This window comes from Pan paniscus, chromosome 2, assembly GCF_029289425.2.
Source record: "Pan paniscus chromosome 2, NHGRI_mPanPan1-v2.0_pri, whole genome shotgun sequence".
Taxonomy (NCBI): domain Eukaryota; kingdom Metazoa; phylum Chordata; class Mammalia; order Primates; family Hominidae; genus Pan; species Pan paniscus.
In genome coordinates this window covers 32,502,815-32,520,215 of record NC_085926.1, presented here as the reverse complement: position 1 = coordinate 32,520,215, position 17,401 = coordinate 32,502,815, and the positions used below count along the sequence as shown (strand labels likewise).

The 17,401-nt window shown below is 36.2% G+C and overlaps 1 protein-coding gene across 1 annotated transcript in view; it reads left to right on the top strand.

Moving 5' to 3' along the window:
- Positions 1–16,875, top strand: part of DYNC1LI1 (dynein cytoplasmic 1 light intermediate chain 1) — a 46,355-nt gene extending 29,480 nt beyond the window's left edge. The window contains exons 5-13 of the mRNA XM_003826134.6: positions 1,777–1,946; positions 5,753–5,846; positions 8,211–8,346; positions 9,758–9,869; positions 12,337–12,396; positions 12,535–12,579; positions 13,200–13,320; positions 14,256–14,411; positions 15,943–16,875. Coding sequence (XP_003826182.2) covers positions 1,777–1,946; positions 5,753–5,846; positions 8,211–8,346; positions 9,758–9,869; positions 12,337–12,396; positions 12,535–12,579; positions 13,200–13,320; positions 14,256–14,411; positions 15,943–16,052 — 1,004 coding nt within the window. The 3' untranslated portion in view covers positions 16,053–16,875. The remainder of the gene's footprint in view (positions 1–1,776; positions 1,947–5,752; positions 5,847–8,210; positions 8,347–9,757; positions 9,870–12,336; positions 12,397–12,534; positions 12,580–13,199; positions 13,321–14,255; positions 14,412–15,942) is intronic.
- Positions 16,876–17,401: the final 526 nt, after the last annotated feature.

Below are 17,401 nucleotides of genomic sequence, written 5' to 3'. Positions count from 1 at the left end.
AATTTGACAGCCACTATTAGATTACAGCCTCTGATCTTAAGAGTGGTAGTCACCAGGGCTGCTAAGGGTACATACAGACCCCTGTGTTTCTAGAGGAACGGTGCCCAGCTGTTCGGGATTCCCTATTCCTTGACCCCATGTAAATTCAGAACAGTTTTCCTCCATATGAGTCAGTCTTCATGATCCAAAGATCTGGCTCATAATTACTTTAAGAGAAAACACACATTTTTTTTCTAAGTAAGTAATAATGTACATTCTTTGTTTTTTGAAAATTGAAAATAGGGCTGGGCGCAGTGGCTCACGCCTGTAATCCCAACACTTGGGGAGGCCAAGGCAGGTGGATCACAAGTCAGGAATTCAAGACTAGCCTGGCCGATATGATGAAACCCCGTCTCTTCTAAAAATACAAAAATTAGCCAGGCGTGGTGGTGGGCGCCTGTAGTCCCAGCCCGTTGGGAGGCTGAGGCAGGAGAATCACTTGAATGCAGGAGGTGGGGGTTGCAGTGAGTGAGACTGCGCCACTGCATTCCAGCCTGGTGACACAGTGAGCCTCCATCTCAAAAAAAAAAAAAAATTGAAAATAGCCGGTCACAGTGGCTCACCTCTGTTATCCCAACACTTTGGGATGCTGAGGTGGGAGGATGGCTTGAGCCCAGAGTTTGAGACCAGCCTGGGCAACATAGTGAGACCCCATCTCTACAAAAATAAAAAGTTAGCCAGGTGTGGTGGCACATGCCTGTAGCTACTCACTCGGGAGGTTGAGCCAGAAAATCACTTGGGTCAGGGCTATAGTGAGCCATGATTGCACCGCTGCACTCCAGCATGGGTGACAGAGCAAGACCCTGTCTCTAAATAAATAACTAATACTTTTGTGTATTTTTCCCAGTATTTTTATTTCTAAGCTGGAATCATACGTTGGCCTTCTTTTATTTATGTATCTTTTAATGTTACTATTTCCTACAACATTAAATATTCTTTGAAAACTTGACATCTTATGGTTGTGTATAATTTTTTCTCATATACTATTTTAATCCTATGCTATAGACAGTTTGTTTCCAAATTTGTTTTGCTTTTATACATGAAGAAAAGAGTTACGTGGAAATCCCCATGTATGTGCATCACTGATTGTGCCCTTGAGAATTCCTAGGGGAGTAATTACGGAGTCTAAACATACATTTTCAAGTCTCTTGATACATTCACATTTACTTTATATTTTTTAGTGACAGTTTTGACAACCTTGCAAATAACTCCTAAAAACTGATCAGCACTGGTAATATTTCATTAAGTTGTACCAGAGTTACAGAATGAGCATGGCCCAAGATTGAGCCTAGGTAAAAAAGGAGAGACCTGAGTAAAGGGTTTAGTGAAAGAAGTTAGTATTAGAAAATCATCTAGACTATCTTTTAAGTTATGGGATTTTTTTCTCCCACATTTATTTTTCTTTTATCCATACAGTGCCCTTTGTGAATTAGAGAAGGTAGAGAGACAAAACTAATTGTGACTTGACCAAAATATTTTGCATAAATTGAGCCAGGTCTAGATAGAACCCTACTTTGTAGAGCCATCCCATGCAGTAGTAGTATTCTGTCTCCTAATTATTAATGTGGGTCCAGTGTTTGTATATTCTCTTTGAAATAGGTTTCTCAAACCCTTTTTGTTTCTTCTCTTACACAAGACTAAGTATAAATTCGAGTAAATTTTATCTTTAGATTATGGCAAGAAAAGTTACCTGCTGAAATAAAGCAATTTCTAAATTGTGTTTACTTTGATTTTCAGTGATTAGAGACTTCCAAGAATATGTAGAGCCAGGAGAAGACTTCCCGGCTTCTCCCCAGAGAAGAAATACTGCGTCACAAGAAGACAAAGATGACAGTGTAGTTTTACCTCTGGGTGCGGATACACTTACACATAACTTGGGCATTCCAGTACTAGTAGTTTGCACAAAGGTTAGTTTGCTTCCTAGGGATTCTGCAACTGATATTCACTGAGGATGAACAACTGTTTTGTTTTCCAGGTTTTTTGGAGTTAACACATTAGTTCTCCTAGATGATTTTTTTGTTAACAAACAAATAATAGTTTAAAGTATTTAATGATATTAACATGTTGCTTTTGTGGTCTTAATTATAGTTTCTTTGAAAGAAAATGTTATTTCAAATACTTGTGATTGAATTTCATTTTCATAATTCCAATTGAACTTCGTTGTATGATCAGTTTAGTAGAAATAATTACAGGTAAAATGATAGTTTATTGGTTTTTATAAAATTATTTTTCAACATTAATTTTTTTTTTTTTTTTGAGACGGAGTTTTGCTCTTGTTGCCCAGGCTGGAGTACAATGGAACAATCTCGGCTCACTGCAACCTCCGCTTCCCGGGTTAAAGCAATTCTCCTGCCTCAGCCTCCCTAGTAGCTGGGATTACAGGCACCCACCACCACTCCCACCTAATTTTTTGTATTTTTAGTAGAGACGGGCTTTCACCATGTTGGCCAGCCTGGTCTCAAACTCTTGACCTCAGGTGACCCACCCGCCTTGGCCTCCCAAAGTGCTGGGATTGCAGGTGTGAGCCACTGCACCCAGCCTCAACATTAAATTTTTATATATTCTCTAATATCAGAGGATTATATACTTAAAGTAGACTTTTAAACATGTAGCAGCACTCATTATATAAAGTTGACATGCAGTCATCAAGGGTTTCTGTTTTTTAAAGAGGTTCTGATAGGACCACTATTATCAAAATTATATTATTGGTTATTTCACTGTATATATTTTGTAATAAAATTAAGTTTCCTTTAAAAATAATTAATAGAAGGCTAGGCGTGGTGGCTCACACCTGTAATCCCAGCACTTTGGGAGGCTGAGGCAGGTGGATCACGAGGTCAGGAGATCGAGACCATCCTGGCTAAAACGGTGAAACCCCTCCTCTACCAAAAAAAAAATACAAAAAAATTAGCCAGGCGTGGTGGCGGGTGCCTTTAGTCCCAGCTACTCAGGAGGCTGAAGCGGGAGAATGGCATGTACTCGGGAGGTGGAGCTTGCAGTGAGCCGAGATCGCGCCACTGCACCCCAACCTGGGCTACAGAGTGAGACTCTGTCTCAAAATTAAATAAATAAATAAATACATAAATAAAAATAATTAATAGATCAGCTGGGCGTGGTGGCTCACGCCTGTAATCCCAGCATTTTGGGAGGTCGAGGTGGGCGGATCATGAGATCAGGAGATCGAGACCATCCTGGCTAACATGGTGAAACCCCATCTCTACTAAAAATACAAAAAATTAGCCAGGCATGGTGGCGGGCGCCTGTAGTCCCAGCTACTCGGGAGGCTGAGGCAGGAGAATGGCGTGAACCCGGGAGGCAGAGCTTGCAGTGAGCTGAGATTGCGCCACTGCACTCCAGCCTGGGCGACAGAGACTCCATCTCAAAATAATAATAATAATAATAATAATAATAATAATAATAATAATAATAGATCAATTTCATGTTCTCCCCACTTGGTCCTAAGTGTGTGTTTTTACTGTTCGTAAGTCATGGAATAGTTAAGAAAATGACAGAACATAAGTCCTTTTGAGACCTGAAATTAATGCCTTTTATTATGTAAAATGTGCACATGTAAAATTAAAGGAGGGTATAGAATTTATTCATTGTTGGAGTAAAATTGATTAAAAAATCTAAAACCTAGCTTAGGTTTTACTTTGCTACAAAAATTATCCATAACAAAGGAATGGAGTGACGGCACTTAAAATAATTAAGTTAAAGTCTGCCATCTGCTTTCAAATGGTGGTTTTGGTATAGTTAATTGTTACATACACCTTTTCTGTAAAACACTATCTTAAAATCTCACACTGAAATCCTTCTGTGTGCTTTGTTTTTTATTTTGTTTTGGTTGGTGAAGAGCTGTTTGTTTATTGGAAGTTGGTTCCATTGGTTCCGTCAGCACTACTTGCCTTATGAAAAGCAGTCTTATTTTCCAAAAGAAAAATGTTAAGCTTAAAGGGTCTGGAATCAGTATCAAATGAGTCATAGAGTCATAACATTTTCAAACCAGAATAGATCATCTACTGTATTTCATAAAATCTAAGACACTATCAGATGTATTTCAGTTTATGAACTTTTAAAATGTATAGGGGTATGGAGAAATGTGTGTTTCCAAAGGGAGAGAAGTATGGTGGTTCAACGCCATCAGTTTAAAGACTCCGGAAATGGAGATTTCTCTTAGTCTTAGAAACTTAGTCTCTCTAAGTTTCTTGTCTTAAGTCCAGATCCTCTGATTTCAGTTAAAAAAAATTTTTTTTTTTTTTTTGATATGGAGCCTTGCTCTGTCACCCAGGCTAGAGTGCGGTGGCGCAATCTTGGCTCACAGCAAGCTCCGCCTCCTAGGTGCACGCCATTCTTCTGCCTCAGCCTCCCGAGTAGCTGGGACCACAGGCGCCCGCCACCATGGCCGGCTAATTTTTTTGTATTTTTAGTAGAGACGGGGTTTCACCGTGTTAGCCAGGATGGTCTCGATCTCCTGACCTCGTGATCTGCCCACCTCGACCTCCCAAAGTGCTGGGATTACAGGCGTGAGCCACTGCGCCTGGCCTTAAAATATTTTTATTTAATACTAAACCACCATGCCTTTCCAAAAGTGTCAATAAGTCAAAGTATAATAATTATTTTTAATCATTTGAAATCACTGTCAGTATTTGATAAAATGGGCAATGAAATGCTCCTCATAATTATATAATGAGACTCTGTTCTGTGCGGTATATATGTTTTTATTTTCGTTTTTGTGGAGAGTTTTGCTATGTTGCCCAGGTAGTCTTGAACTCCTAGGCTCAATCCTCCCGCCTCACCTTCCAAAGTAGTACAGGCACATACCACTGCACCCTGTTAGGTTTTTTTTTTTTTTTTGCTATTTTATATATATATATAAATTATATATATATAAATTATATATATAAATTTTTATATATATAAATTTTTTATATATATAAATTATATATATGTAACAAAAAAATTACATAGCAGATTTAACCCCAAACTAATATTAGGTGTAATGACCATTATTAAATGTTTATTTTTATATTTTACACCTGCAATTCAGAAGGGTTTTGGTGAAATTATTTGGATGTTGTGATGTTTGAACATGCCTTCTTTGTATTTTTCTTAGCATTTTTCTGTAGCAAGCAGAATTCAGAATTGTCTCATTGATTGTACAGGTGACATTTCAAAAATCAGTTGTAGTTTCCTTATTTTGTTATTAGTGAGATTGTAATAAGAGTGAATAAAAGCACCAGAAAAGAAATTAAGGTCACTTGAGAATTATCAGATAAACACAGGAACAAAGAAGAAATGGTGAGAAGTAGAGACTCCCTGGATATGCAGAAGTGTTTTATAAAACTAAAATAGATGTTAGATTTTTTAAAACTTTGTTCCAGGTTATAAGTAGTTGAGTTAGCAAGGATGATTTCTTAGAACAAGCTAGGCTTGTTATTCTTCCTTCCCTTAGGTACTAAAACTTTGTCTTTGGTGTTCTGACCAGATTTAACATTAACGTTGAAGTTAATGCTTTTTAAAAAGATAAAATTATCCATTAGTCCCTCCAACTAAAAGTTCATAGGGTACTTGATATTCTGTGTCCTGCTGTTCATTCACCATATCAGAGTGGTACTTTTATGATGTTCCCCTATCTAGAATTGAACTGTTTAAATTACTATATTTAGTTTTGATTATTTTAAATGTATTATTTTTAATTATTTTAACTTAACAGTGTGATGCCATTAGTGTATTGGAGAAAGAACATGACTACAGAGATGAACATTTTGATTTTATTCAGTCACATATTCGGAAGTTTTGTTTACAGTGTATCCTTTTAAATACATTTATTGATTCAGTGTACCACTTTACCTGTTTTTGTTTTTTAAAGTTAAAAGAATTAAATTGATGGACTTGAGAAATTCTGTAAACATTTCTCCTTCTGTCTCTGGTTGGAAATTTCATTTTAGTTCCCAAAGTATTTATATTTGGATATTTTGAGATAGAAAAGCAAATATTGAAGTATGTTACTTTGATTTGCTGTGTTTAAAGTATGCTTAAGAAAAATAATTACCAATTGTATGTGGAAAAGTCTAGTAAGCTGTATGTAGTTATGAACATATCTGATTAAAAAACTGTATTTATTGGTGGGTGGTAGGACAAGGTCAGTATTGTGTTTTTTGTGTTTTCATTTTTAATTTGTTTAGTGTGTTGTCATCTTCTCCACATATAGCCTAACAGTGGTTTCAAAATCTGGCTCTGCCTATCTAGACATATTGGATTGGAGTATTCCAAAGTGAGGCTGGAGAATCATCTAAACTTTAGAAACCTTCCTGGAAAATCTATCATAGAAAGTCTTGTTAATCTAGATTGCAAGGATTAGGTGAGCCAGTGAGTAATAATTACAGCTAAAATAGGGAGAAAATGAAGGTTAAAAGTGAGTACTTTTTAGAGACTTTACTGTTGAAAACTTAGTTACACCTTGAATGCACTGAAGAGTAAACTCACCAACCCTCTTGGATCAGATATTTTGCAGTTGCATTCCCCAGCCAAAGTTTTTGAGTCTGAAACATAATGAAATGATTATTAGGAATAGATAGTAATGAGTAATACACACGTTTATGGTGTCTACAAATTATAAATCATTTTCATTAGTGGGCGTTTAATTTAAGGACCACTTAAAGAAAGACTGAATAAGATCACTTGACACTGATAGTTTCCCTTTCCCCTTTTCTCTTCAGTTCTTTCTCTTTATGGGCCTTTCTCTTCTCATGTCACCAAATGGCTGAGTTGGTTGAGTTAAAGGGTACTAGTCTACCATAATGTCTTCAAAAATAAAATAAAAAGTGAGGGTAATTGTAGTGTAGGTATCTGTAGCCTCTTTTTTATGTTATCTTTGGGGATTAGAAAATTTGAGAGTAAACAGTCTCTTTAATCATTTATTTAATGCTATACTTAAAAATGTAAATACAGAAATGTAATCAGAAAGGAAGCTTTCTACCAAAATAGAGACAATTAGAGCCAGTTGATTTTAAAAGAATACAAAATGTGAGAAGTCATCTCAAGATAATGAGGTATGTATTTATCAGTGACAGTGACAGTTCAAAATCACCTTTATTTTATTAAATTTTTAATTGCAATGTAAGTTTTTCAGTTACAGAAATCTTCCAAATTATCATAATTTGGTTTTCATTGTGGGGAAGAGCATTAATGCAAAGTTAATACAGTTAAACTTTTGCCTAAGATTATGTTTGTCTCTACCATGTTAAAGTTTCGTATCAAAGTAAGTTTAGTAAGTTGTATTTAGCAATACTGCTTTTAGGTTTATAAGCCTCAGGTCATGTCCCAGAAAATATGAGTATCCCAGTTAAGAAGTTAGACTGTACTCCCAGCATTTCCCCCTTGGCCTAGGTTACCATCTCCCTTGGAGAAACAAGGGCCAGTGCTAGAATGTGGGTGGTCATAGAATTTCTGATAGCCACTCTGAATCCATCATCTGTCAGTGGTCACATTGTCCATGGATGTCTTAATATTTACATCCACTGTGTCTTTTGGATAAAAGGTCAAAGTTAGGCTCTGCTTTCATACATCTTGATGTGAGGTTGTGTTATTTCAAGTTTTGTCATGAAATGTGCTTTTGCCTTGGGTTATTCCTGAAAGCTTCCTAATTGGTACCTGCTGGCTCACCCTTCAACATTGGGTTTCTTTTGCTCTCTCCAGTGAGTCTCCTGAGCCTTATCCCTGAAGTCTTTAATTCCTGGGTTTTGTAAAAACTACAAAGAGACACTGTTAACACACCATTTTTGTTGAAAAGGCAAACAAAACAGCTGTTGATAAATAATATCCCCTCTATGAAGTTTAGGAAAGTTAAAACATAAAAATTGTCCTTTCATGTGCTTTAAATATAGAAGTAGTCATGGTGTCAGTATTTCTAGATTTACCTTTACTTCTTGTCTTAATGAGACTTCTGCCTTCCTAAGTTAAATTGATTATGTAAAAATTCTTTTATTAATTGTAGCCCATATGAAGGTAGTATTTTTTACTTTTGAAGTTCTTGATTACCATATAATATACCTTTGGAGTTATTTCTGAAACTAAAATGCATAGAAATAAAAGTTAAGCTGAAAATACAGAATTTTATGGTATTTGCTCATGACATTTGTCCAGAATTTTTCTTTAACCATATTATTCAGATGGTGCAGCACTTATTTACACTTCAGTAAAAGAAAACAAAAATATAGACTTAGTATATAAATACATCGTTCAGAAACTATATGGATTTCCCTATAAGATTCCTGCTGTTGTTGTGGAAAAGGATGCAGTATTTATGTAAGTGTACTCTTAAATATATAATTTTATCATGTATTATTGCTACTATTTGATGGTGAATCATTATTTCAGTTTTGAGATGGGACCAATAGACCTTCCATGATGAGAAAGTGAGACTCTATCTGTTCCTAGATTGTTTTTTGTTTATAACCTGTCTTGATTTATCTATTATTGCCTTTTAGATTTACTGCTGGCCTGAGCCCTTTTTCAAAGGTTTTTGAGCTAAACTGTCTACTGGGTGCCTATGTTAGTGTATTGTATCTGCTTATTCTTTAATTGATTATGATACATAAATGACCAAATATGAGATCTAGACATGCTTTTAAAAGTTACCTGGCTGAGCACGGTGGCTCATGCTTCTAATCCCAGCACTTTGGGAGGCCAAGAGCAGATCACCTGATGTCAGGAGTTCGAGACAAGCCTGGCCAACATGGCGAAACCCCCTCTCTAATGAAAAATACAAAAATTAGCCCGGGTGTGGTGGTGCACACCTGTAGTCCCAGCTACTTGGGAGGCTGAGGCACGAGAATTACTTGAACCTGGGAGGCAGAAGTTGCAGTGAACCGAAATCGCACCACTTCACTCCAGCTTAGGTGACAGATCAAGACTCCATTTCAAAAAAAAAAAGAAAAGAAAGTTACCTGAATAGTCCAGGTGCAGTGGCTCATGCCTAAAATCCCAGCACTTTGGGAGACTGAGGTGGAAGGATTATTTGAGCCCAAGAGCCCAAGACTAGCCTGAGCAACATCGTGAGACCCCATCTCTACCAGTAATTTAAAAATCAGCCAGATGTGGTACACACCTGTGGTTCAGCTACTTGGGAGGCTGAGGTGGGAGGATCACTTGAGCCTGGGAGACGGAGGCTGCAGTGAGCCATGGTTGAGCCACTGTACTCCAACCTGGGCAACAAAGCAAGACTCTGTCTCAAAAAAAAAAAAAAAAGGTAACCGTATAAAATTGGGAGGTAATAATTACTGCCCCCTTCCCCCAAGTTAACACTAATGACATTTTTAATATTGGTAATCTTCTTTGAGACAGGGTCTCACTCCTGTTGCCCATCCTGGAATGCAATGGTGCGATCTCGGCTCACTTCAGCTCCTGCCTCCCAGGCTCAAGCGATTCTCCTGTCTCAACCTCCTAAGTAGCTGGGACTACAGGTGCATGCCACCATGCATGCCCAGCTAATTTTTTTCCTTTTTTATTTTTTGTAGAGATGGTGTTTTGGCATGTTGCCCAGGCTTTCATTTTAAGTAGAAATTAGTAAAACGTGGACATCATAATGAAAAGCTAATTCGTTTTCCATAATTGTTCAAATTGACTTCATGAAAGTATTCCTTTTACATGATCTTGGACTGAATGAAAGAATGACTATATAAATGCTTGAGAATTTATCATATGTATTTCTTTCCAGTCCAGCAGGGTGGGATAATGATAAGAAAATAGGAATATTACATGAAAATTTTCAAACATTAAAAGCAGAAGATAATTTTGAAGACATCATAACTAAACCACCTGTTCGAAAGGTAACCATTTTAGTAAATAATCTCAATATTTAGACTTTAGACTAACCTGAGGGGAAGTCCATACTTTAAAATTGAATGTGGAAAGGCAAAAATGTCCTTTTCCATCTGGAGGGTTTCTAAGTATAATTTTGGTGTGTTTCTAATGTACAGTTTACATAAGGATTTGTTTTAGCAAAATAGAAATCAGCTATTCAGCTAATTAAATCTTCGCCCTTGGCATATTTATATTAGCAATTGTTAGTGCAGAATCCACATTCTAATATAGTGCTTTGGAAATCAGATTGGCATGAGTGAATATGTGGATCTTACAGAGTTTGAATAGGTAGAAGCTGTGAACTTTCCAACCTAGAGCTTGGCCAAGAGCCAAGAAAACATTGCTAGAATAATTCTGTTGGTTCTATCTATTGAGGCAGGTCTTGGATCTTCTCTCCAGTTAGTTACCCACATTAGCTCACAGCTATCCAAGAACTTTCAAATATATATATATATATATATATTTTTTTTTTTTTTTTTTTTTTTTTTGAGATGGAGTCTCACTGTGTTACCGAGCCTGGAGTAAAATGGCATGATCTCAGCTCACTGCAACCTCTGCCTCCCAGGTTCAAGCGATTCTGTCACCTCAGCCTCCCGAGTAGCTGGGATTACAGGCACCCACCATCGTGCCCAGCTAATTTTTTTGTATTTTTGTAGAGATGGGTTTCACCATGTTGGCCAGGCTGGTCTTGAACTCCTGACCTCAAATGATCCACTCACCTCGGCCTCCCAAAGTGCTGGGATTACAGGTGTGAGCCACTGCACCCGGCCCAGTTTTAGTCTCGACTCTAACATATCAATCTATCCAATCAGATCCCAGAAGATACACTGCTTTCCTATATCTTGACTTCATGCAGTGTATAATGTTCTATAGATAGAGATGTTTCTGAAAGCTCTATAAAAATGAGTATTTGCATAAATAAATTGACTATCCCTAATCTGAAAATCCAAAATGCTCAAAAATCTGAAACACTTTGAGCTCCAACATGACTCTCAAAAGGAAATGCTTATTGAAACATTTTGGATTTTCAGATTACGGATGCTGAACTGATAAGTATTAATGCAAATATTCAGCAATCTGAAACACTTCCACTTCTGGTCGCAAGCATTTCGGATGAAGGATACTCAACTTGTAGTAGTTCTCACTGACTGACTTTAATCTTGACATATATATCAAGAAAAAATAATTTTTATTTAGCATATAAGAGTCTTCAGAATCCAAACACTCATAATATAAAGCATCCATCTTCTGTTTGTGGGTTATTATTAGTAATAAGAAAAGGTCAAATGAAAAATCAGTTGGTGTGGTATTTGGTTTGGATGTCTATTAAAAGAAATGCACGCATAAAAATAAAATAGCAAAAATATTTCACATTCTTTTATTGAGCATCACCTCAGGCCCTGTTTAGGTTCTAAGTGCTAAATGGGAAGGAGAGTGATACCTATAGTACACCAATACATAGACATCTGTCAAGTAGTGATAAGTGCTACAGAAATAAAGCAGGATGTAGGGAGAGTGAGCAAGGGGACTGGGCTGTGAGGGATGCTGTATATGAATGATGGGGGAAGGTCTTTGATAAAGGGGGGAGAATGCTGAAGGCAGGGGGAACTAAAAGTGTACATGCCCTGAGGCAGAAATATATGAGGAAGACAGAGGCAGGAAAGAGCTGTGGGGAAGGTTAAGCTAGTTGATGAGAGGCAGAATTAAGTTACTGTGGGTCTTTATCATTAGGCTACAGTAAGGACTTTAGGTTTCATTCTGAGTTAGATGGAAAGAGATTGAGAGGTTGAGCAGAGGAGTGATGTAATCTGACTTAACCTTTTAGAAGAATCACTGGCTCCTGGGAAGAAAATAGATTGGGTATGTGTTATACAGCAAGAATAGAAGCAGGAGACTTTTGCAATTCCTTTTCCTAATTATTCAGCTCATAGAAGAGCCATTATATTTTTATTTCAGAGAAACAAGGGAGAAGTTGCATTTCACTTAACTAGGATATTACTGGCCCTTTTAAAACACCCTAACTGCTGTTTAGCAAATTTTATAAGCATGATTAATATGCTTGTGACTCTAGGGTTGTGCTGTTCAATACGGTAGCCACTTGCCTCGTATGCCTTTTAAATGTAAAATTAGATAAAATTAAAAATCAGTTCCTTAGTCACACTAGCCACATTTCAAGTGCTCAATAGCCACTGGTGGCTAGTGACTGCCATATTGAACAGCACAGATAAAGAATATTTCCAAAACTGTAGCTAGTTACTGGACACCTCTGCTGAAGGCCTTGGGTAGGGCAGCTCACGCATGTGAATATAAATATAGTATAGGTAATGTTCAAATTCTTGAACTGTTTTTTAATTAGTCCAATCTAGAGAATAAATTATTAATTGTGTTAGCATAATATATTAAATTTGCTCATTTGTGCATTGCTCATTTCAGTTTGTACATGAGAAGGAAATTATGGCAGAAGATGATCAGGTGTTTCTTATGAAGCTACAGGTATGAAATTATATCAGAAGCAGACTTAGTATGGTTAATGAGTAAACTGTTCTTGTGTGTATTTTCTTTAAAAATACACCAGTATATGCTATGAATGTCTAAACTAGGATTCTTTTTTTTTTTTTTTTTTTTTTTCAGTCCCTTTTAGCAAAGCAACCACCAACTGCAGCTGGAAGGCCTGTGGTCAGTATTACAAATTTTGACAAAATGATTAAAATGCAGTACATATTATTTTAGTTCTTTTTTATTAATTATGTACATATTTCATATGGGTGTGCTTTGATATAAACTTGAATTCAGAATTCTGTAATTTGTGAGATTTTAAAAGTGTAAAGATCTATTTGTAACGTTTGTTGTGTGTCAATACTCAGCCATTTATATGTCATTTTACAAATTCTCACAACCGCCTTATGAGGCAGGACTGTTATTAGCCCCATTTTGCAGATGAGGAAATGGGAACCTTAGGGAGGACGTTGTGGCTTGCCTGAGATTATAAAGCTAGTAGAATACAAGTCCAGATTGGAAACCAAGTCTGACTCCCAAGCTTCTAACCATACATCATCACTCAATATGTTCTTTATTTTCTATGAGAGGAAAAATTTGTATGTTAAAATGTGATGGGCCTCTGTCTGGCATTCTCTAATAATGAGGACAGGATTGCTAACAATTTTGTCAATGGCTTGCAGTGTAAAAGTACCAGTAGAACAGGGGATAGTTGCAAAGTAATTTCTTTTTACAATAATAACTTTTGTGAAAATGAAAGTTTCAGGTTTTTATAATTGTATTTTCCTATTTTTACATAGGATGCCTCACCAAGAGTCCCAGGAGGCTCCCCACGAACACCAAATAGATCTGTATCATCTAATGTTGCCAGCGTGTCACCTATTCCTGCTGGGTCAAAAAAAATTGATCCAAACATGAAAGGTACATCTCTTTCTAGAAGATAACAAGATAATACATTTTACAAGAGAAATAAATCTATCTAAAATTCCACCTTTTGCCATAACTATTTTCATTCTTGTGTAATACCTTTTAGGCTTTGTCTCTATGGATATATAATCTCATAGTTAACCAGATTGTAAACCATTTTACAGTGTATTTGTGATGTATCATCATTTCCATGATAAAAGTTTTGTTATATTTAATCAATTTCCTGGTAGATCATTGAAGAAATTCACATTTACACTATAATAAGTAATCTGCAATTAACATAAAAAAAACTATATGCATAATAGTTATTTCTGTAGGAATAATTGCCATAAGTGGGATTAGTAGGTCAAAGAGTTTATGTTTTTATGCCTTTGGATAATATTTTTTCAAATGATTATTCAACTTTGCTTATCATCAACATTGAGTGTTGCAATTTTACCACAACCTAATTAACATGCTTTAAATACTACCTAATAAGAGTTTTTCCCCTAGTGTTTTCCTTCTATTTGTGTTTCTCTTCTGTGAATTGTTTATTGCTATCATTTGCCCATTTATCTCTGGGAACTTCTACCAGTTTTCATATAGGATTCTGTAACTTTTCCTAATACTTGAGGCAGTTTCTCAACAGTTCTATTTTTAAAGAATCCTTTTCAAAAGGGAGATATATATTAGTATATAACATCTTTTTGTTTAAAATACCTTTGGCCTTTTAAAAATAACATTCTAATTTTTAAATAATTATTTTACACTTAAAGTTTACTCATTAGAGAAATTACTCAGCATCAGAAGATCAAACTAGACTTGAATTTGGAATATAAAACTCTTAAAATTTAAGTTTATTCATTTTCTATGTGTGATTACTATAATAATAATTTAAGGAAGAATCTTATGTTTTGGCTAAAGCTTTTTGTTTTTTTATTTTTTTATAGCTGGAGCTACAAGTGAAGGTGTTCTGGCAAATTTCTTCAACAGTTTGTTGAGTAAAAAGACTGGCTCTCCAGGAGGCCCTGGTGTGAGTGGTGGTAGCCCTGCAGGTGGGGCTGGAGGTGGAAGCAGTGGTTTACCACCATCCACCAAAAAGTCAGGTATGCTTATGGGGAGCAAGTCACTTGTTTAAAATAACAGCTTTGTTGAGATATAATGAAGTTCACTCATGTAAAGTGTCTAATTCTGTGGTTTTGGTATCTTTGCTAAGTTGGGCAGGCCATCACCATAATCTGATTTTAGAACATTTTTATCTCCCCAAAAGAAACCTTGAACCTTTTCTCTTTCCTCTGTGGATTTGTCTATCTGGACATTTCATGTAAATGGAGTCATACAATGTATGGATTTAACAAATGTTTTTGAAGGTCATACATGTTGTAATATGTATCAATATTTCATGTCTTTTTTTTTTTTTTTTTTTTTTTTGAGACGGAGTCTTGTTCTGTTGCCCAGGCTGGAGTGCAGTGGCACGATACTGCAGCCTCCGCCTCCAGGGTTCAAGTGAGTCTCCTTCCCCAGCCTCCTGAGTAGCTGGGATCACAGGCACCTGCCACCATGCCTGGCTAATTTTTGTATTTTTAGTAGAGACGGCGTTTCACTGTGTTGGCCAGGCTGGTCTCGAATTCCTGGCCTCAAGTGATCCGCCCACCTCAGCCTCCCAAAGTGCTGGGATTACAGGCATGAGCCACCATGCCTGGCCTTCATTCCTTTTTAATTGCTGAATAATATTTCATTATATGGCTATACCACATTTCATTTATCTGTTTACTGGGTGATGGACATCTGAGTTTCATCTACTTTTTGACTATTATTAATATGATGCTGCTTTGAACATCCATTTTTGTGTGGATATTTGTTTGTAATTCTCTTGGGTAAATACCTAAGTGGAATTATTGGGTTGTGTAGTAACTCGGTTTAAACAAAGGTTTTGAAGAACTGCCAAAATGTTTTCCAAAATGCTGTATCATTTTAAATTGTCATCAGCAGGTTAGGAAAGTTCGTTTCTCCATATCCTTGCCACATTTTTATTGTCATCTGTTGTTACCACTCATTCATCTTCTCTAGATGCTAAATTTTTGTTGCTATTTTCTGTTTTACCGCTCTTATTGTCCTATGCCTTAAAAAAAAAAAAACCTTTATGAGATTAAATGATAGGTGCCAGTTATACCTCCATTTGGTAACAGATCCACAATTTAAAATGAGGGAATTTGTTTTTTCTTGAAATTTATATTATTTTTATTTTTTAGACAGAGTCTCACTCTGTTGTCTAGGTTGGAGTGCAGTGGTGTGATCTCAGCTCACTGCAACCTCCACCTGCCAGGTTCAAGCAGTTCTCCTGCCTCAGCCTCCCAAGTAGCTGGGATTACAGCAGGGTTTCACCATGTTGGCCGGGCTGGTCTCGAACTCCTGACTTGAAGTGATCCTCCCACCTTGGCCTCCCAAAGTGCTGAGATTACAGGCGTGAGCCACCACACCCAGCTTGAAATTTTTAAATTAAGCGTTGTTTATACAACTTAGTGTGCTAAATAAAGTTAATGAAAGTGTTAGGACTTTTTAAATGAAGAGATATTGGTGAAAATGATACTTTCACTTATATCTAAATCTTGTTTTTTTTCTTTTTCTTCAATGTAGGCCAGAAGCCTGTCTTAGATGTTCATGCGGAACTAGACAGAATTACACGAAAACCAGTTACAGTTTCTCCCACAACACCTACATCTCCTACGGAAGGAGAAGCTTCTTGAAGATACCAAATAAAGCCATTTATTCTGTTTTCTGGGATAATGTAAACATGCCTCTGCCTTTTCCTTCAAAAGTGGAATTAGAAAGCTGGAGTGCTTCTTCAGATGGACTAAATTTATGTCGTGTGTGTGTGTGTGTGTGTGTGGTTACCCATTTTTTAGAAGGAGCTGTACAGAAGAAAAATTATTCTACATTATGTAGGATTGCTGTTTGCATTGCCATTTTGCATAAGAAAGTAATTTTTGATTTTGAAAATCTCAAAACTTTTAGATCTGAAATACAACCATGTGATCGATCATATTCTAAAGGCTATTTAAAACATGTAAAAGGATTTGGGGAAGGGCAGAAAACATGCAGTTTGGGCATTTGACTGACTTGGAAGTCTAAGCTTATTTTAGTTATAACTATTAAAATCATTTTTAAAGATTTGTTAGTTTTGCTGACAGAGAAAAATCGTCAGTTGTCAGATTTTGCACACCACAATAAATGTACCACCACACACGGAATATGCTAAGAAGACTATCAGATAGCGTTTGATACACTAGTCATTGTCTCAATCACTGATCCTGTAAGTTGTCATCAAAATATGATTTAGAAATATTGGCCAAGGTGTTTCTTTAACTGAGGAGAAAAGAAAGCACACTGCCTAAATGTGTAAAAGAAAAATGCAGAGGTTATTAAAATGTAAAGAAGTAACAATCTTTGGATTTGTCTATACATATATATATATATATATGGCTTTGCCTTAATATACCCCCTTTTTTGTTTGTGACTTTCAACTGTAATCAGTTAATAAAGTATTTATTCTCTGCATTCAGGTTCAAATAACTTGTTGCATTCTCTTATGTTTAAATTTACATGTGTCAGCTAATAAATGAGATTCATTAGTACAGTCATCCCTTGGTATCCATGAGGGATTGGTTCCAGGACCTGCCTCAGGTACCAAAATCTACAGATGCCCAAGTCCCAGATATAAAATGGTGTAGTATTTGCATATAACATTCACATCCTCCTGTTTACTTTAAATCATCTCTAGATGATAATACCTAATTCACTGTAAATGCTATGTATATACTTATACTGTATTGTTCAGAGGAAAATAACAAAAAAAGTGCCTGTTTAGATGCAATTTTTTTTTCAAATATTTTCCTTCTGTGATTGGTTCAATCCATGGATATGGAACCCACGGATACAGAGGGCTGACTAATTTAAAATGTTCGACCTAATTAATAATTAATTATTAAGCTTTCTGACCTAAGAGATAAATGAATACACACGTGTATGTATATGAGGATAAAATGGTGTTCATGGGCATACAAAAATTTATGAAAACATTTTATCTGATAAAATG